Below are 20,810 nucleotides of genomic sequence, written 5' to 3' on the forward strand. Positions count from 1 at the left end.
CTAACAGGTTTCTTCAAATCCACCCAATTGACAGAAGAGACACATTGAGCAGTATAACTATACCACTACATATTTTTATGTTTAAGAGCTGCTTTCCAGACTAAAAAATAAAATCAGAAGCTACCTAAACAAAGGAAAAATGCTAGCCACTATCTCTAAATAATTCAACTCAACCTTACCATAGCATCAACATAACAGTCCTTCACTACTCTCAGCATGACCTGTTCATTACAACCTACAAAGCAAGAGACATTCAGACATATTCAGACCTATTTCAAAGTTAAGAAACTGTATTTTTCTTAGCTGTAAGTTCTTGTTTACAAGCAACCTAATGTGAATGTCCTATGGCAGGTACCAATGCCCTCTGCAATCCCAGAGCTCTATTCCTTCAGCTAAATCAACTCCAGAACACCAACGCAGAAACCTTATCATCAAGAAATTAATCACACGGAAGATACTTGGCAACTCACTCTTGCTCAGTTAATGCCAACTCGCTAGCCAAGTGCATGTGTAGGATGCACTGGTACTGAAACTAAGGTTAGAGCCCCTCCACTGATGAGACTAAGCCAGAAAATAATGAGTCTGCTGCTATGGAGAAGTGGAAATACTCTTGGACAAGGACAGGTGCCATCCCTTCTGAAGGAGCTGTACATCTTTTGTTTAAAAACATGCTCCCAGTGCTTGACACTGACAAGCTGTCTTACCACTTTCCTTTCTTCCATTATAAGACGGACACGGGTGAGAACACAAATTGCCTTAAACGCTTAGATCTATTTACCGTCTGCAAGAGATAAATGTACAGAATGAACTGCTTTGCTTTATTTCACTTTCCAAACAACACACAAGTCATCTGTGGCAAGAGCACCTAATGAAATTCTTTGATAGCATTGATTATACAAGAAAAATCACTGTCCACTTCTTTTGGAGGCACATGACTGTGACTTCTGGGCACCCATGTTTTTTATAATTCTTAGAGGGCAATACAGAAATACTTTCAGTAAGGCGTCCAACATGGATTTTTGTTGAAGTAATCTCATATTCTACTGCATGCACAGCCAGAACTTCACACAGCAGCACTTTTTAGAGCATAAAGGATGGAGCAGAATATGCACAGTCTCATGGACTACCCGTAGGCAACTGACCCTCTCTCTATGGCATGGGAAGCCAGCAGCAATGGGCACAGGAAGGATGTTGAAGATTTGGTGAATGCACTTCTACCTACAGCAGTTACCCAAATCTCATCTGCAAAAGCTTCAGGTAGAGCTTCATTTTAGGCTTCTGTTCAACGAGAAACAGCAGTGCTAACCAGCAACACCTCATCTAAGTGTGACTGTGATGCTGTAGACATTTCTTACAAAGGTGTATTTTGCTACTCGATCTCGCTCCTTTCTCACCTTAGGACCAGACTGCTGCAATGCACTTAATATATGTCTATGCTTTAGATCAATGCAAGAGAGACAGACCATCATGCCTCCAAATTTACATCTTCCCCAACAGCAGTATGCAGCACTTCACCAACAATCACTATCAGAGGAGAAGTGCCAAGTGGTTCCTTGTTTTGCACCTAAACAGAGGGGGTTTGACCTGTACAGCACTCTGGGCTTGAGCCTTTCGGTCTGAAGGAGTTTATTTTCTTGTCACATTGTAAAAATTGTAATTAGCAATTATTTTCAACATACATAAATAAAGGAGCATCTATTTGTGCAGCTTGATGAAGAAAGTGCTGACAAGACAAAATTTTGGATTTTCTATGGACTTGGGTCAAAGAAAAATGAGGAGAGACATTTCATCAGGCATTTAAACTTTCAATAAGCTCCTTTTTTTATAGTTGCTTGAATTTTCAAGGTTTTTTTTCATCTTTCAAGGCTGCACTGGGCTGATGCTCATTAAATTCAGAAAGCAGCCAAGTAACTCCACAAGCCATAGAGCTTCTGCAGAAGACAGCCACTTTAGCACTTCCCACACTAGCTATGGGTGACTAAAAGGCCTTAGAGTAAAGTTAAGATTTTTTTTTATTTTATTATTTTAACAAAAACAAAAGGGAAAGAACTCCACAAAAATGTTCAAATCTTAAGTCTATAGAAATTTCTGGAAACTCAAAGATAACAGACCTTCCAATTTTAAATGGGATTCATCAAGTCATTCAAAACAAAAGAATCAAGAGTTTGCAAGTACTCTCCAACCACCTTGCATATTATTAGCTAGTATGTTCCAGTAACTAAGGGGTTTAGCATTAATTTATTTCAGAAAATGGTAGACCTGGTCACAGAACAAAGCTTTAACTGCAGGCCTTTTGCAGAGACCTGTAGGCTTTCAGACTCTTCTTCACACCATTCATTCATACAATTCAAGAAAAAGCATGGAGTGAGGGCACAGTAACATCCCATTAATTTCTATCATTAAGACCTGCAGTGAGTAAACTGGACACAAATACTGGAAAATCCACTTTATGTTCTATCTAAAACAGCACTTGAAGACAATCTATGAAAACTAAGGAAATCTTGGGTCAGTAGAGGCAAACCCTTCAGTCTGTGGGTGGTCTTCAGCAAGATATGCCAGAGAAGTACTACTTTTCTTATGCCAAGCGAAAGATCAGAGTACATAAAGCATCACTGCTTTGTGATACCTATAAGGCCCTACGTAGTGAAGGAATGAAGTGACACAGCAACTCCCAAAGCCAGGATGCATACAGGAACATACTCCGTAAGTCACACAGGTTTTCACAGCTGTGTAAAACGGTGACCAAGATGGTGAAAATATTCCTAAGAAATTCAAAAGCTGAATCAAGTGATAAAGGAATACAGGATCACCTCCAGGAAGCAGTGTAGCGAAGAGGAAACGTGTAACAGTGACAGCAAGAGAAGAAAAGGTTCAGGATAAACCCCTGTATGTCTTACAATAAAAAAACCCAAATAAATAACCAACTGACAAAAAATAAGACATGGGGGACAGAGAAGAATAATTACTCAAATTATCATATCATAGGTTCCATTGGCAGGCCTCACTTTCTTATTAGTTATTTTTCTACTCAACTACTTCTAATGACATGAACAAAGAGAGAACAGTTTGGCAGTGTTAGAACTAAGAATAGAAGATTGCTGGTTTATTCCTTCTCAGACTGCAAGGCATGACTTCGGGGCACTATAGCATGAAACACCTTTCACTGTAGTGCACGTGGTGATTAGCTGACCCCACTAGCACAATGTTTTTCAAGTTCAGGCATGAGGAAAGCAGCAGTTAGAAAGCTGGACAGGGCTAGGATCAGCAACGGCCAGACTCATAACGCTCAGCAGGCTTCTGGAAGGGAGTGCTCTTCCTCACTCCAGCAAGGAGAGCAGGATGGGCGGCTTCCAGTTTCAGACACCAATTAGGGAGAAACTGCTATCGAAGCAATAGAGACAGCCCTACCCTAACTGGGTTGAGAAACAGAAGGTGGCATTATCTCTATCGTTTCATCAGCTTCAACAGCCCCACTCATTCCTTCTCGCTGAAGTTGCCCAGGGTGCTCTTTTCCACGGCTCTTCATACACATCTACCTGGACTTCATGTAGAATTAAACTGTCACCTAGTGCCACATGCTACCTAAAAAGCACTAACTTTTCTGTCCTGGTTTATGAAGTGGCTACTAACAAAGCAACAAACTCCCAGACTTTATTCCTTCATAAACCATTTTTTTAAAGTTGCACTAACAAAAGATGCATCACACTCAAATGCCACCAGCAGTACACAGCAATATAAGGTTATCGAGCTATTGTGCTTTTAGGAGATTAAACAGTACAAAAACCAGTGAATCTAAGAAGATAAAAACCTCATCAAAAAACAAGTTTGGCACCACTCTCAACATTCTTCCAGAGAGTCCAAAGTGAATTATTACAAGATTGTCCATTAGATTTTGCAACCAAGAGTATGTGTACAACATTAGAATTAGCTAAAGCAAATAAAATTGTCTTCCTTACCCTCCAAGCTAACAAATTCTGTATAACCAATTACAGAGCCATGACACCAGCACATGGAGCAAAAAAAACTCAAGGCAAGCCTTAGCCATGACATTCTTTACTGCAGACCAACAAGATAATTGGCTACAGCTACAATAAGTACTGCTGTCTACAAGGACTTGGTGTTACTTGAAACACTTATTTTCTAGAAGCTCAGGGAAGGAGGAAAAAAAAAAATCAATTACACAGTCATTAGATGAAAATTCTCAAACTGCAAACTTCAAGACTTCTATTTTTATACAGATATTTTTGGTCATGTGTTGCATGACTACCCTTTATATTTCAGCATTATTTTTGTCCCATTTGGGAAACAATGTACATCTGGGAGCAATGCAAGAACAACTAGGTGAAGAACAAAAGAAAGCTTCAAGCTCATACATCTTATAACATAATCAGCAGGTTGATAATATCGGCAAATGGGAAACTGGAAGCTCAGCTCCCTTCTGTTGAGGGACAGGCTCAACACAAGGAGCACACATACTTTTTTTGTTTGTAGGGCAAGTCTACAAACCCATAAATACAGAACTGCATGGAGAATAACCTACTTGAGAATTACTTCAATACAGAAATCCATAGGGTGGGGTGGAAAGAATGGTGAAGCAACCTCAAAAATCCCAAAACATAAACAGGAAAAAAGGTAGCATTTCAAAAGGTACTCTTGATGCTCATATTGCTTAAAGGAGATACCAAGTCCACAAGGTTCCTACTCTTGCAGAGATAACGTCTATTACAGAGCAATGACAGTATCATGCTTGAGAAGTCATCTTTCCCAATAGCCGGAGGAGAAGCAGCTGTTGGTAATTGACTATCCTTTCATTCAAGGTTTGGGCTTTCTTACCAACTTCAGGGAACAAAGTCTCATAAGTCTAATAAATTTCAGAGGGAAGAGATGAAAAATCCTAGCTCATTTTCTCCCCAGCATATCTTGGGTTGAAGGGCAATCACCATATAGGCCTAGTACTACTACTGCTCCTCCCAGGTAACATAGGATTGGTGAGCCCTCCTTTATCAATCCTTTCCTCATCTGTCCTTCCTAGATAACCATTGCAGTGCTCAGCCAGAAGCAGCAATAGCTGCAGAGACATCAGAACAGGAGTGACTTGATCATTTAATTCTGCCACTACTCTGGGTTACAAATAAAAGCAAAAAGGTTACCACCAAATATGACAGGTTTTGCTCCCTGATGACTTGGAAAAGACCTGCACCAAGACAGAAGCACTAAAGATATCAAGAGACTCAGAAGATACCTATCCATCAATTTTCACTTGCCTCACAAGGACTCTTTTGTTCCAACTTTCACTCAAATGTGCTCAGCACGTAACTAAGTATCAGTATGTAAATAGATATAGCAACATTAAAGACCCCTGCAAGCTCTCTCTCCACCACACTAGCGATTTTCAGGGTTTTTTTAGGCACTCAACAGTGGTAATAGAAACTTGCTACATCATGCCATTAAGATGCTACCAAAACTCTTCAGAACCAGAAAAATAGCCATTTTTTATAATCAGGAATTCTTCTCTCTTACAAAGAAAAAAAACAAAAAACCAAAACAAACAAACAAAAAACACCAAAAAACAAAACTAACCTCCTGGACTGTCTTACATGGATGGACTAACTGAAAACACAAACTGCATTTCCCAGAGTCCTTGTATGTGGTTCTCTTGCTTTGTTCTGACATTTTTTCCAGACAGCAGAAGGACCAGGAGCACATGACTACAGCGACTGTGGGGGTTATCACAAGTGGCGTGTGCTTTATGCTACGGCCTTTGTTTCTCCCTCAGTGCTATACACTTGGGATTGAATCCTGTTTGCAAACTTGTTAGTGGCATGAGTTAGCACCCTCTTCACAAGCAAGCATCTGCCTAGTCTTTGACCTTAAATAAATGGGAAAGGAGCATCAATGACCTTTCAAGAATCAAGCTGTAGAGGTTGTATAAGACAAATCTAGCTGCTGAGCATGACAGGTTTAGGTCTCACTTGGTTTCGACAGCCACCTGCAGAAACCCTGGCCAACAAGACCCGTTTCTTTTTCCATGCGCGCATAAAGTAAATCAATAAATTAAAATGGAGTCACCCACAGTTTTTCTCCATACACATCAAGAAGCTTTATTAAATGCTAATGCTGGACCCCATAAAACCCACACTCTCTCGCTGCTCGTATGGCTTAACTGCATCCATGTTTTTTTTGAAGTGTTGCAGGCATACTGATCATGCAGATGCAAGGTGGACTACAGACCCCGAGCCCAACGCTCTTTTCAAGGCTTCAACCGCAGTGGAAGACATTTCAGTGCAGAAAAACGCCAGAATTTCCCATCTGTCAAAAAGCTCACAATCTTCAGGCGCTTCGGCCTGATGCAGATGAAACAGCATGATACAGGCACACATTCACACACAGAGCCATGTCAGGTGTGGCATGTGGATCATGCTGAATGGTAAATCTAGCATTCCAGGTCCCATAAAGATGCCACTTTGCATTTCCATAAGAAAAAGGAAAATATCTCTCAAAAATACGTTATTAATGTTAATCTGGAGGAACAATGTAGCTGTTAGCATAAACATATTCAAACCAAGAGTTAAGAAATTCCCTATAATAAACATCTAGCCTGTCTTCAGCAGCTCAGAACAGGGTCTTTCTCCATTCACATTGTGCATCTGTTCAGATTTAATACGTATTTTTAATTCACACAAACCAGCTAATCCCACAAGCCAAAATATGAAGGATGGGCACACATTAAACACAATTTCCAACATGCCTGTGCAGAATAAAGCACAGGCCTCATTCTCAAGAATAATTCCTCTGATGAGAAAACTGGAAAAGGCATGACAAGCTTGAAGTAACTAGTCCATAGGCTCACATGTCAAAATAACCATTTTCTTATCCCCTCTATTAAGCATTTTACCAGAGCCTGGGGCGTATTAGACAGACACCTTTTGTAAGCTCTCCTCCCCTCCGCCCTCCCCCTCTTTTTTCTTTTTCTTTTTTTTTTTTTTTTTCTTTTAATGGGCTGGACTGAAAGGTGCTCACACCCGATCTACGGGTGCATGGAAAAAAATCTTCCAAGCTCTCTCCTTGAGATCCAGGAGTGCTTAAAAAAACAAAACAAAACAAAAAAAAGCAACAAAAAAAACCCCCAACATATAATGAACGTGAACGTCACGGCCATACCTGCGTGCCCGCAATTCGTTTCCTCCTTCCGAGGAAGAAATAAAAAGGAAAGACAGGGCTATGGAGCTCCCAATCCGTTTCACAAAGCCGGGGGGGAGGCGGGGGGGGGGGGGTTGGGAGAGGGAAGGGTTTTTAATTAGCCAGAGAGAGGCCGCCTGCAACGCTGGCAGCGACCAGAGGCGAAGGAAGAGGACAAACCGAGCGGCGGTTTGTGCCCAACAGGCCTCAACCGAAGCGGCGGCGGCGTGCGCCGATTCAAGGTTACCAGGGTGGGGGAGGAAGGGGAGAACGGGAGCTGCCTCAGCCGGGGCTTCAGGCCGCTCGATCAGGCCCCGGCGGGGAAGGGCGGGGGGGGGAAGAACTCCGGCAGGGCCAGACAGACCGACAGACAGACCGACGGACAGCCCCCCCCCCCCCCCCCCCCGCCGCGGCAGGGATACTCACGGCTAACTTTCATGCTGCCGAAGGCCGAGGGCTGCTGCACCGGCTTGCAGCTCTCCGCGAAGGAGGTGGTCCTGGGCCGCCCGGACATGGTCTCCCGTGCCTGCTCTGCCCCGATCACCTCTCTCTTCCTGCCTTCGCCCTCCTCCTCCGCCTCGCCCCAGCGGCTCGGCGGGCCCGCCTGCCGCTCCCTCGCTACTTCAGCCGGAGGAGACGGGCGGGACGCGCCACATGAAACGCCGGGACCCCCCCTTCCCCCCCCCGGGGAAGCCCCCTCCCCTCTCGGTCTCTGTCGCGCTCTTCGCCCGGCTCCTTCTCCTCCTTCTCCTCCCTCCTGGCGCTGCCCGCGCCTCACACCACCATCCTCCCCGGCAGCAGCGCCGGTGGGTCCGAGAGCCGCCTCCGCCCGGCGCGCAGCCCCCCCGGCGCCGCTCCCGCCCGCGAGCGAGGGGGGTTTGCTAGGCCTCGCTGCCCCCACCCTGGGCGCCAGTCACATGGGGCGGAGGCTCGCAGCCCGGCTCCTCTGCTCCCGCCGCGGGCTCGCTTCTCTTTCGCCTTCTCCTCCTTTTTTCTTCTTTTTCTTCCTCCTCTTCCTGCCCCCTCCCCGCTCCTCGCTCTCCCCTTTGCCTCTGAGGGAGGCGGCAGGGAACGAAACTATTTTTTTCGCCGGCGGAGGGATCTCGGGGCTCCCGGATCCGCCGACAGGAGGTGATGCGACCGCGCGCAACGGGATCCGGCAGGGGCGGCGGGATCCGCGGCGGGCGGAGGAGGGTGAAGCGGCGCGGGCGGCCTGGCTCGCTCGCTCGCTCCGGCGTCTCAGGGCTGGGCTGAGGCGGCGGCTCCGGCCCCGCTCCTCATTGCGCCCGCAGGGGCAGCTGGCGGCGGCTCAGCGCGGGGAGGCTGCACTGCAGGCGGCGGCCGGCGGCGGCGGCGCAAGCCATGACGGCGGCGGCGGCGGCGGCTCGGCGGATGGTCCTTAGGCGGCTTCAGAACGCTGGCGCTTGTTGCCGCTGCTTCCCCGGGCACCCAAGGCACATGGGACTCTCGTCCGCCCGGCTCACGCCTCCTGCCGCTCCCTCCCGGCGCCGGCCGCCTCCCGCCGGGTCCCCCTCCCCGTTTCTGCCGATCAGTTCCTTTGTCCCCGCTGCTGCCTCCGCGGCGTGCTGGGCTCCTGCCGCTGCGCTCCGTGTGTGCGCCAACCCCGCGCAGCCGCCTATGCCCGTCGCCGCCCTGCGCTGCGGAACGGCCGTAAGGGCCTTCCGTGAATACTCAGCCGAAGAGCCCGACGCACTCTCTAGCCCCCGGCCCCGAGGCCCTGACGGAAACACCCGAGCCTCCTCGGGACCAATCCCGAGGCCGTTTCAGAGATGCCTGTGACGGATCGGAACCAATCAGCGGCGCCGCCGAGTCCGCCCGAAGCGGCGGGGCGGCCCAATGGAAGCCCGCTGCCGCCGCCCTGGCAGCGCGGCCTGGCAGCCAATGGGAAGCGGGCCTCCCTTCCGGCTGCTGCCGGGCCAACCCGAAGAGAGCCGAAGCGCCACAGCCAATCAGGGGGCGCGGCCGCCCCTCCCTTCAGCCCCTGGGACGCTGCCGGGCCGCAACCCGCGGGGCGGGGCGAGCTGCCATTGGCCGCCGCGGCCGGGCGCTCCCATTGGCTGGCGGCGATGAGGCGGCCCGAGGACGCCGGCCCAGCTCCTCCAATCACGGAGCCCGAGGCCGCCGGGGCGGGGCCGCGCGCCCTGCGACGTCACGGGGCGGGCGGGGGAGGGGAGCGCGCGCGGGGGGCGGTGCGCGGGGCCCGCCCGTCAGGCCCGGGGGGGGGGGGGGGGGGGTGGCGGCCACCGCCCCCCGGGCCCCCCCCGGGACCCCCCGGGAGGCTGGCCCGGCCCGGCCCGGCCCGGCCCGTGGGGCAGCCGCGGAGTGGCACAGAGGAAGCCCCGGAGGTCAGGGAGTCTGTGAGTGCGGTTCCTGCGGGCCTGTCCTCGCTCCCTCGTGGGGGCGTCTGGAGCAGAGGAGCCGTTGCTACTGGCTACGGTGTCGTGCCCCAGGCCTCTGGGGGGAGGGGGGTGGGGAGGGTGGGTTGGGGGGGTGAAGCTCGGCTGCCGTGGGAAAGGGGGTGGCGACGTGGGGCGACTTGTTAAGATAAGAGGAGCGCCAGGTGCCGGAAGTCACAGAGGTGGCGTGTGGAGGGGTGGCAGGCCCGCCGTGCAGGTGCTAGGCCAAGCAGTGCGGATAGAATAACAGGCGCACGGAGTGGTGGGTGTCGGAAGGGACCTTCAAGAGCGCCTAGATCCAGCCCCCCTGCCTGGGCAGGGACACCTCCCGCTAGACCAGTTTACTTAAAGCCACATCCAGTCTGTTCTCGAACATTTCCAGGGAAGGGGCATGAGACTCTTAGAAAAAACTCTCCCAACTCAGCTGTTACCAGCAAGACCTTAGAAGAGACACAAATTTGTATTGAAGCCACTAAAATGGCCCCGCTCTCCACATCCCGGTGCTATCACAAGTGGATTTTGCTTGGCCCTGGCCAGAGTCCCAGGAACTGTTCTGGAAGAGCCCGTACTTCTTCAGGGCTCTGAAACATCCCTGGGGGCATCAGTTCCCAGCCCTGGCAAAGCAGGCGCTGGAGTGCTGCTCCCTGCTGTGACCTCAGTAAAATCACTCGGCAGACCTCAGCAAAAATTGAGCACTGCTTTCTTATGCTATTAAAAAAAAAGAAAAAAACAACCACCATGTTCTTGCCAGAACAGTTTATACCACAAACAAAATAACTTGGACTAGCAGAAGCATTTTTTGCCAGAGTCTAACTAAGAGCTGCTGCTTTCTTTTCAAGGCATCAGTATTTTTCCAGATTTGCCTTTTTTTTTTTTTTTTTCTTTTTTTTCAGTCCCATTCTGAATGATATTGCTATGTGAGCAAACAAAGACCTGGCCAAAGGCAGCTAAACTTTATCCTTTGCAAGAGCTGTTTTCCAAAGCAGAAAACAAATCCAGTCTCTCAAAATGGCTCTGTTCAGGACTTGGCTTTCCCCAGGGTGCATGATTTGCTGGAAACATTTTTTTCCTGCCTGAGAAATGATGAATGGTTTTACCTACTACAAAGGACATGGGATTGTTGAAGGTTTGATTCTTCATGAGTTACCTGTGCAGCTCTGTCCAGCTACAAGCCTGCAGCTGAGAGTTGATATGCCCTAACATGGACTAAGAGAGACAGTCCAAAATCCCTGGATCAGAGTGGTACTGCAGCATCTTCAAACCACCCTACTGTTCTCATCACTCCAGCCCCTCTTTGAGACACTGTATCACGTGGGGGCTGAGACACAGTCTCAATAAGCCACCCACCATGAAAATGACATTTTCTCTCCTGTTTTGGCAAAATTCTTGACCCCAGTCATGACTATTTGTCAACAATTAGAGTTACAGATTGGATTAGTTCTCTAAAAAGCAACCTGACATAAAAAGACAAGGTAAATACGCAACTATGTGGTGTCCAGCTCCACTCTACCTGAAATGCACCACCAGACATTCCAGTCATGAGCCTGATTTTTTTCTTTTTTGGCCTTCAGCCCCAAATTGCCAACGCAAATCACATTTCCCTTATTTTCTGACAATGTTCTTTCAAAAGACTAAGCAGGAGAACCAACGTAAGACAGACAGCCGTGTTTTGTTACTTGAAAAAGTTGGCAGTCTGAAAAATATCAGGTGGAGGAGGGTGATCTCTTTGCTTTAGCATTTGTTGTTACTCATAATAGTAGTGAGTAAAAATCAGACCAATGCATAATTTATACTGACGGTGTTGGTTTGAAAAATGTCCCCTAAAGCTTTATAACATTTTATTGGATAATACAAATGGGAAATAAGCTTCATTCACTGACAGAGAGCAAGGCTACCTCAGGAAAACAGCTTCATGCTTCCTGCTTCTGTATATGATATAGCCCCTTCCCTAAAATCACCCAGTTTCCTCTTCAGTACAAAAACAATCCGTATCCAACCCCAAACTCTCAGCTGCTTCTCATCTCGCTTTTCTGAATACCAAGCCTATCCATCCACTCAGGGAATGCACTCTACAAAAATCCCTGCTGCTCTATTTCCTTCTAGGCAATCCTGCCCACATTTCCAAGTAATAATTAACCAACTGACTTTCCAAAGCCTGTCCATTCAAGTTGTAGCGTCTTCTCATCTACCAGGAAGTTGCATGACTTAAAGGAGGATTGTTATGTATTTGAAGGAACAGGAAGCTATAAAGCATCTCAAATTTCTGTTATTCTTTAGATTCTTTCCTTAGCTAAGACTGTTCAGAAAAACCGTGAACAGGTGATAAAAGCATCTGTGAAGCTTTCATTCTCAATTTAAATAATGGATGGACAAGTAAAATAATTTTGGAGAATCATGAGTGAATTAGTTGCTTTTTTAGCCTGAAAGAGTCTCTTTGGACAACATTGCAAAGTTCATATTTATTTTTGGCCCCTTGGCTGATGAAGTTACCTTCCTTTAGAGTCTGAGAATAGAAATAGAATTGACGTTTTAATGATGGGTTTTCACAAGCAAGCATAACCCAGCTTCTCAAGCATTAATATTGTTCCAAATCTGGATGCAAGGTGCAGTTTTACAGCTACTGTGCTTCTGTAACATCCAAGTTCCCAGAGAGGCTGCTTGAAAACATGAAGCATCCCATAGAAATTACTGACGTGTTATCTCTCTGAAATGCCATAAGGTGGCGGTGAATTGGAAAACTGGTGCTATTTCTAGGTACAACAAAGCTTAAAGAAGCTTGGGGCAAGGGGGTGGGAGGAGGTTTTTTTTTGTTTGCTTAGGGTTTTTAATTTGCCTGTTTACATTTCACATATCACAATAAACTTCAAATCCAATCATCTTTACCAAGTGATGAATAGGTCTGCTCCCAAATGTGCCAGTAGACATGTTGCTCCATGAGGAACTCCTGCTTTTTCTTTCTCCATTGCTTCCTTTTCAGGTGATCAGCAGGAAGCTTTTCTGTTGCCTGTTTGCTTACCTTGCAGCTCTTACAGGGTCATTCCACCAGAAGCCACAGTGAGCAGGTAGTGTTTTATACCTCCACTCACCTGATAAGGGTAAAAATCATTCAAGGCTGGTTTGAACTTTGATATGCTGGTGAATCAAAATTATATTAATGGACTTACCAGTCTCACATCTGATGCCTTATTATTGCCAAGGGAATTATCCACAGAACAATTTAGTGAGATACTGTAATGGCTGGTCTTTTGTTTGATTGGCATGGGCAAACTCAATGGTTATGGTTGAACTTTAACTTCTCAGTAGAAAATCAGAGATTGTAACAGTAACAAACTTACTGGCTGCCCAGGCGTTAATGATTAGACAATAAATCCTGACAAGTGGTTTTGATTTTTTTCCCCAGAACAAAATCCAAAGGACTCTATATTTAGAACACAGCAGTTGCATTTCTTTTTCTGCGCAGGACAGAAGTTTTTAATCCTGAGAACCTGGCATTTTGCAATGATTTCCTGTCACAAAATATGTCATCACCAACAATTGCTTCAGAGAACAGCTGATGTTTTGCTGATCTCGATGTGCGTGGGTGCACCTAGGCCTTGCAAGACTCCAGGTAGGTTTGCCAAAACCAATGGAGCCGAGTGGTCCAAACAGTTTAATGTAACAGGAGCTCTGGACAACTTCCATTTCCCGATATTGCAGAGCAGTTGAACAAGCACAGACACCAAGTACAGGATCACGGTGACGTTGCAACACATGGAAAACATCAGTGACTCACTAAGCAGGCACATTCATCCTTCTGTGCAAGTCATCTGCACTGATGTTCTGCACAGGTTTATGGTTGGTCTGATCCACTGGCTCTTGAAAGAGGCATCAGGTTTCCCACTGTGCCTGGAGCGCACCTTGTTCAGTTGGACAGTTTCCCCTGCTCCAGCATGTCTGCTCACACTGTCTTCATAAATAACCCTGGAAAAACCACATTGTCCCGAGACAGAGAAGCTCTGTCAGTCTAATGAGCCTTTAACAAGTCTTCCAGACATTTGTTTTCTGGAAAGCAAAAATTATGCCTGTTTCCTCAGGAGTTTGAAAGGGTTCAGATCTAGAAAGTTATTGGGCTCTTGTGTGGGTATCATCTTCCTCACATGAGATGCGGTCAAGCAGCTCAAGACTGATATCCATTTCCTTTCTACTTGTATTTTCCCATGCTGTCAGCAGGTCTCTCTGTTTCTGAAAAGGGGATGCCGTGGAGAAGATGGGTGATTCTTACAGCAGGAAGTTAAAATTACCCCATTCCACAAAGTTTACTGGAGCTCTCTGTACTGGAGTATTGGTGGAAGGGCCCATAAATGTCCCATGCTAACGAATTCCATGCCTCCCCATTTAACTTCCAAACTGGCTGTTGAAGAGACTTTCTAAACAAAGAGAGTTAAAGTCAGCTTGATCCCTGAGGCCTTCAGTCCTTTCAAGAAAATCATGTAGGGCTAGGAAGCCTTAACTGGAGCCAGGGGATTAGGATCACTCTTTAGGTTGGTAATTATACGGGCATGGGCAGGGAAGAAGACCCAGGCTGGGTTCCCAGACTGTCACACTGCCCTAGAAGTTGTTCAGGGAGCCAAGACCAGCAGCCAACAGGGGAGATTTTTAACCACTTCCTCCTTCAGACAGTGGGGCGGATGGCAATTGCATCAAGGTGATGGGGTTTACTGTGACCTCATGAACACAGGAAGAGGATTTACTAGTTCCCACTGAAATAGTTTTTGGAAATAAGGCATTACATACAGTGCAAGGTGTCAACAGAAGGAGAAAGGGCCTTGGGAATAGACCTCTGCATTGTCAAATAAGCGAAGAAAGCAGTGATGTGCCTGGGGGAGCCTGCCTGGGATGCTGCCCTCACACGAGGGCTCCTTGCAGACCAAAATTATCGTCCTTCGCTGCAATGAAATGCACGTCCAGCTCTTGCTGGCGCAGCTGCTTTTACCTTGATTGAAAATAACTGCATGGGTATGGGTCTCCCCAGGTCAGCCAGCTCCCTGGGGGTGAAAGAGGATGATAGTGCTTGGTAGGTTACAGCCATTCTTGATATCTACGAGGCAAACGAGGGGAGTGTAATACCTTCATGTCTGCAGAGAGGAACAACTGCCCTGCATTGTATAACATATAGGAAAATGGTGGAATGGAGCTATGAAAATGTCATTCTACATACATACAGTAGTGAACTTCAGTTGTTGTTGTATGTCTTATGCATGAACTGGGGGTCTTTAGTTTGCAGCCTGGAATTAAAGGTGGCAATTCTTCTCAGACTCTGGGAGAAATGCACAGTTAATTCTGAAGTGGCCAAAAATGTAATGGTATTTTCATTTTGTTAATTGAGTTGCCAAGCTCTAATTGATTTAATGATCCTGTCTCTGACTGCTCACTAATCACCACTGCACACTATTTCCTTCATCTTTGGCTTGCACATGGTTACTAATTGTTGCTGCATCTTTCATTGTACATCTGGTGTTGACAGCTGTCCTTGCCCTGAGATGGAGAAACAGCTGTTTTTAAAAGGAAAGCTCTCTTCCAAATCTCTAAAACATCTGGGAAAATGTGGCATCGAAACTGAGTTATCAAATATAAAACAAAAGCAAATATGTAGGCAGGCTAGAGGGTCTGCAAACACAAAGCTTAAAAGTAGAATCAGAACAGAAAACACTCACTGCTGTGCCTTTAAAACATGAGTCCTGGGTGTTTCCCATTAAAAAATGCCTGTTTCCACTAATTCCCTGTTGACTGCTTGACATGGAAAAATCTTTTACACTCTGCACAACAGAGCCCACCTCCTAATTTGATCAGACTGACAACTCACATTGCTTTTGCTTCAGCCTGTTAGGCATATTTCAAAAGCCTTTCTACAAGGCAGAATTCAGGATCAGGCAGCAAGATCTCACTGGCTGGAGATAAGAAACCAGCAGCATGAAGCACCAAAAAGCCCTAGAAATCAATTGAAACAATTGCAGTCCTTAAAAAAATATATATAAAATAAATCTTTTCCAGAATCTCATTTCCTCCTGAACATTTTGTGACCGTGATTGTTACAAGCAACCTATTTTTTTTCCCCTCCCTGTTTATTTTTTGTATTTAACAGCACTGAGCGTACAGTCCATTGTTTTGCTAATGGTCAACAAAGCTTATCTCCTGATCTCACCCAGCCGCTATCAGCTCACATGCTGTTCTGCAAGATTTGGATGAGCATTCCTCTCAGACCCATCGAATGGCTGCAGCAAAGCTGGACTCAACAGGCAGCAACGAGCGGGCACGTAAGGATGCAGAGAGGAAATGGGTGAGCTTAAACAAGGGTGGTGTGACTGGAGCGGCACTCACTCCAGAAGACCCCTTGGAAAAGAGCCAGCGAGCCGAAAAAGCCTGGTAGGATTAACAACACCTTTATATAAAGGAGTCATTTCAGGACATCTGCCTGACAGGAAGTGCTACATTTATTTATTTTTAATTGGACTGGATTTAAGCCATATCAAGCTTATTCTGGGTTCAAAGGGACGTTCTTTTTGCCTTATAGCATGGGAGCAAGGGGACAGTGCAATTAACAGGAAGGGTGGCACTTTGAAAAGCAGTATAATAAGGTGTTTTAAAATTAAGCAATTATTGCGCATGTCAGGTACTTCACTGGAAGATGAGAGACATCTTCAGGAGATTATTCTAGTCCTCAAGTGGGGTTCCTCTTAAACTTCAGCTAGAAGAGCCCCTCTTTTCTCCATACCTGTGAAGGACTCTAGAAATACCTGCCTAGTAAGGGGGCCCTGGGATAAGAAGCCTCCCCCTAGGTGATAGGAGGATAGTTATATTTCTGACTGGAATCTGGAAGTCACTGGTGCAGGAGATCACTGATGAGCAAATACTTGGATAACACTGACCACTGAAATAGATAGTATTAAACCCCTCATTTTTTCAAATGAAGCATGCTGCTTGAATTAAAATCTCTTTCTCTATAGAAATGGATATACAGCCACCTGCCAAGTATGAAAGGGTTTATAAAACACTCAGACATCTTGCCCTGACCACTATCAGGAGCAAGACACTGGACTAGAAACCAGGGGCTGAGCTGCCTGATATTCAAGGATCATATCCTCCAAGCTCAAGAGTGGTTCATCCTGATGAGAAGAAAATCAAGCAAAGATGGCAGGAGTCATGCGTGGATAGACAAGGAACTCCTGACTAAACTCTGACATAAAAAGGAAATGTACAAAATATGGAAGCAGGGGTAGGTGACCCAGGAAGAAGCCTCACTGGTGATAGTGTCCTTCAGCAATCCCAGGCCTCTGAGTGAGGGGCCCAAAAGTGCTGAGGGAGCTGGCTAATGTAATTGCAAGGCCACTTTTTGAAAGATCACAGTGATCAGGAGAGGTTCCTGAGGCCTGGAAGAAAGTAAATGTCACTCCTGTATTCAAGAATGGCAAGAAGGAGCATCTGGGAAACCATATTCCATCAACCCCACCTCAGTCCCCAAAAAGGCAAAGAAATAATGGAAAGCATTTCCAGACACATGAAGAACAAGGAGGTGGCCAAGTGCATTCTGCATGGATTTACAAAGAGGAAACCAGGCTTGAACAACCTTCCACAATAAGATAACTGGCCTGGTGAATGAAAGGAGAGCAGTAGATGTTGTTTGCCTTGAATTTAATAAGGCTTTTGACACTTCTCCCATAACATGCCCATAGATAAGCTGAAGAAGTATGTGTTAGATAAGTGGACAGTGAAGTGGATCAAAAAAATGTCTGAATGGCTGGACCCAGAGCGCCGTGGTCTGTGGCACAAAGTCCAGCTGCTAGCAGTAGGTCCTGTTACTAGGTCTTACACTGTTTAACATCTTCATTAATGATCTGGATGATGGGGCAGAGTACACCTTTGGCAAATGTACAGATTATACAAAGCTGGGAGGAGCTGATACACCAGATGGTGTGTTGCCATCCAGAGCAACTTGGACAAGCTGGGGAATTGGCCAGAGAGAAATCTCATTAAGTTCAACAAAGGGAAATGCAAAGACCTGTACCAGAGGAGGAACAACCCTATGCACCATTACATGCTGGGGCCTCGGAGAAGGAGCTGAGGGGTTCTGGTTGACAGCAAGCTGGCCATGAACCATGTGAGTGAAGACACAGAGAGCTGTGACTGTTCAGCCTAGAGAAGAAAGGATTCAGAAGGACTCTAATCAATGTGTATAAATACCTGGCAGGAGGGTATGATACAGGAGGAGATGGGTGCCCACTGACAGGACAAGAAGCAGTAGACACTATTTAAACACATGAAACTCCACCTGAACACAAGAAAACACTTTTTACTGTGTTTGTGGTCAAAAACCAGAGTGAGTTGGCCAGAGAGGTTATGGACTCTCCATCTCCAGAAATTTACAAAACTTGACTGGACACAGTCCTGGGTAACCAGCTGTAGCTGACTCTGCTTGAGCACGGCAGGTTGGATTAGATGATCTCCAGTGGTCCTTTCCAGCCCCTACAATCCTGTGACAGTTCTATGATCCCTGACAGCAGCTCCTGGTGTCCTGTATGCTGTCAGTTCTTACACATTTAGCTGATTTTTCCCTGAGGTAATTACAGACTTTACTGGTGTAATTAATTGCACTAAATGCATATACCTCTGAGGATGAGGTGGTTGTGGAGAAACCTGAACTAAAATACTCAGAGGAACTGTCCACAAACAAAATACAGGAACTGAGAATCATCATTTGTGACTGTGAGGTTCCATACATATGCTTTCAGCAGAATAAGCAAGGTGTGGGGAGATGGAGGCTGACAGAGCAGACAGGGCAGGGTCAGGTCAGAAGTGGGAGATGAGTGTCTTATGACAGCCAGTGCTGAGCACAGTGCATAAGAATTTCAGTTTTCTTTCCCAGCCTATGGCAACCAATACAACATGGGCTGGGCTCTTTGTGTGGTGGTGGTAAAACTAAAGCCTTAACACTGTATCAGAACAGGACACCAAGCATGGACAATTAAATGAGAGGCAGTATTTTCAAGCTGAACCTCCAGAAAATAGAGCAAACATAATTAATGACTGCCTGAGAGAAATCTGATTTAAAAGACCACCCAGGAACTCTGAAGCAGAGGCAGCTCTCCAGGGCAGCCGTCTGCAAGCTGAACCATGAGCCTGTTTTGTCTTCAGCTGTGTTCCCAGTTTCCTCCACAGCATGGTCCTGGTGTATTTTATGCACTGTGGCAGGATGCCATTAAGAAAAAAGTCTGCAATCATGTCATTAACATCTGTCTCACAAGAGAAGATTAGAGAAACATTTGTCAAGGATGGTCTAGGAATAATTGGTCCTACCTTGGGGAAAAGAGATGAACTGGAGTCCCCAGGTGTGCTCCTTGAGGTCCCTTCCAGGCCTGTTTTTCACAAAATCATACATGCCAGAATTAAGCCAAATTAAGTTTCCACAAGTTATTTTAATTCCAGTCTCCTCTAACTTCTGAATGCTTGATTTCAGAGCCTTTTTGGCACAGATTACAGTGCGCTGCTTTTTAGGGTCCTGGTTGGTTTGTTTTAAAGCCAACTCCACCTAGCAAGTGTGCCATGGTATTCACATCCACGAGGCTGATTAACAACCCTGTAAGAGATCTCCAACAGGGACCTCTTCCAGGGACTGGCAGAGACAACCCAGTAGACTGTGCCCTCTCCAACTAATGAAGGGTGGCAGTAGAAAAAGATTGCAGTGCTGCTAGCCCGCATCAGAGGCTTGCATTTCAAATCCTCATGCTGGCAATAGATGAGATGAGAGCCTCAGGACACCTGGGTTCCCTCCCAGACTCTGGAGAGCAGTATGTCCTACCAGGAGCCTTTTGCTCATTTCCATCTATGCTCTCTCCATTCCTATTTTTCCCCTCTGCTCCCTCCCCTACTGCCTTTCCTTATATTTTACCCAACAGTTGCTCCCAGACCCTGAATCCTTGGTGGTTTAATCCTTCTCTGTGTCCTCAATCCTACTTTTTGTTGATTCAGAAAGTGAAGCTCTCCATTTTCCATCCTCTGCCCCAGCCACACCATCTTTCCCACTTCTACCGCCTCCTCCCCCAGCTATTCCAGCCCAGGACACAACAGGTTTTTCAACCAGTTCTACCACTTTCCTCCCACAATGGGCTTTCACAAGCACTTCTTTTGCCATGCTGCTTCATTCACAGCATGGTGGTCATCACCTCTATGAGAGAAACCAGACTTTGCTCTCAGCTCAGTGCACCATCCCCCAATGGTAACTGCAGGTTATGACTCGCAGGTGGGGTGGGCTTGGCCACCACCTGTGGACAGCCCAGGTGCAGGGTTCCCTAGCAAGGAACAGCTCAGCAAGGGTGGAGTTGCCAGCATTGATTTGGGAATGGCTTTTTGTCCACTGTATACTAAGAAACCCCCACAGATCTGTGTGACCTGTGATTTTTCAAAGTCATAAAGTGTGGTCCAGTTCGGATAGGTTTTGTCAAGACAGATAAAAGCTAGAGATCCAATTTGTATGGTGCGAGGGAGATGAAGTGTCTCAGACAAAATAATAGGCATGTTTGAAATGAGGAAAAATGCATTTTTGTCAGCCTTGTTCTTGGAAATTACCTGAATCACTTTCACTTTCCAGAACACTCAGCATGATTTTTTTCATAGAAATATGGATTGGTTAGATAATGCAATCATAGTTAAATAATGCAATTGAAGTATTTCACTTTCTTTCACTTTTGTTTTTCTCCTTTCCATTCTCAACAATTATCAAAATCTGCTAATTGCTGCATATTACTCTTTATTGGAGATCTTTTTGCTGCAAGACAAACTCTTGAATTACCCCTGAATTTATTTCATTGGTTACTGCAGAGTCATTAAAATAATGGTATTAAACTGTGAACCTAAGACAGAGCACTGGAACAGGCTGCCCAGGGAGGTTGTGGAGTCTCCTTCACTGGAGACATTCAAAACCCACCTGGATGCCTTCCTGTGTGATGTACTCTAGGTGACCCTGCTCTGGCAGGGGGGGTTGGACTAGATGATCTTTCGAGGTCCCTTCCAACCCCTATGATTCTATGATTCTATGATTCTATGATAGGCAGTGTTAAAGGAACAATCTGCTTGATCAGCTGAATTAGTCAGAGCAACATCCTTCCCATCACAGTGTCATGGACTTTTTTTACACCAATCACTTTGTTTTGCAAATATGCAGGTTTACTAAATGAAGTGATG

General features: G+C 46.3%; 1 protein-coding gene and 1 long non-coding RNA gene across 4 annotated transcripts in view; one reads left to right on the top strand and one right to left on the bottom strand.

The window, feature by feature from the left end:
* The window catches only part of GSK3B (glycogen synthase kinase 3 beta), a 153,717-nt gene extending 145,429 nt beyond the window's left edge, over positions 1-8,288 (bottom strand). For both annotated transcript variants that reach the window (XM_051615268.1, XM_051615257.1), the window contains exon 1: positions 7,606-8,288. In XM_051615268.1, the coding sequence (XP_051471228.1) occupies positions 7,606-7,693 (88 nt within the window). In that variant the 5' untranslated portion in view covers positions 7,694-8,288. The remainder of the gene's footprint in view (positions 1-7,605) is intronic.
* Positions 8,289-9,396: 1,108 nt separating this feature from the next.
* LOC127392297 (uncharacterized) lies at positions 9,397-20,478 on the top strand. 2 transcript variants are annotated; one of them, XR_007891229.1, is made up of 4 exons: positions 9,397-9,557; positions 12,574-12,658; positions 12,997-13,203; positions 15,718-20,478. It is a non-coding gene; the product is annotated as an uncharacterized LOC127392297 (long non-coding RNA). The 2 variants fall into 2 exon arrangements; XR_007891228.1 differs by having other exon boundaries at positions 9,397-9,545.
* Positions 20,479-20,810: the final 332 nt, after the last annotated feature.

The sequence above is a fragment of the Apus apus genome, chromosome 1, assembly GCF_020740795.1.
Source record: "Apus apus isolate bApuApu2 chromosome 1, bApuApu2.pri.cur, whole genome shotgun sequence".
Lineage (NCBI taxonomy): Eukaryota > Metazoa > Chordata > Aves > Apodiformes > Apodidae > Apus > Apus apus.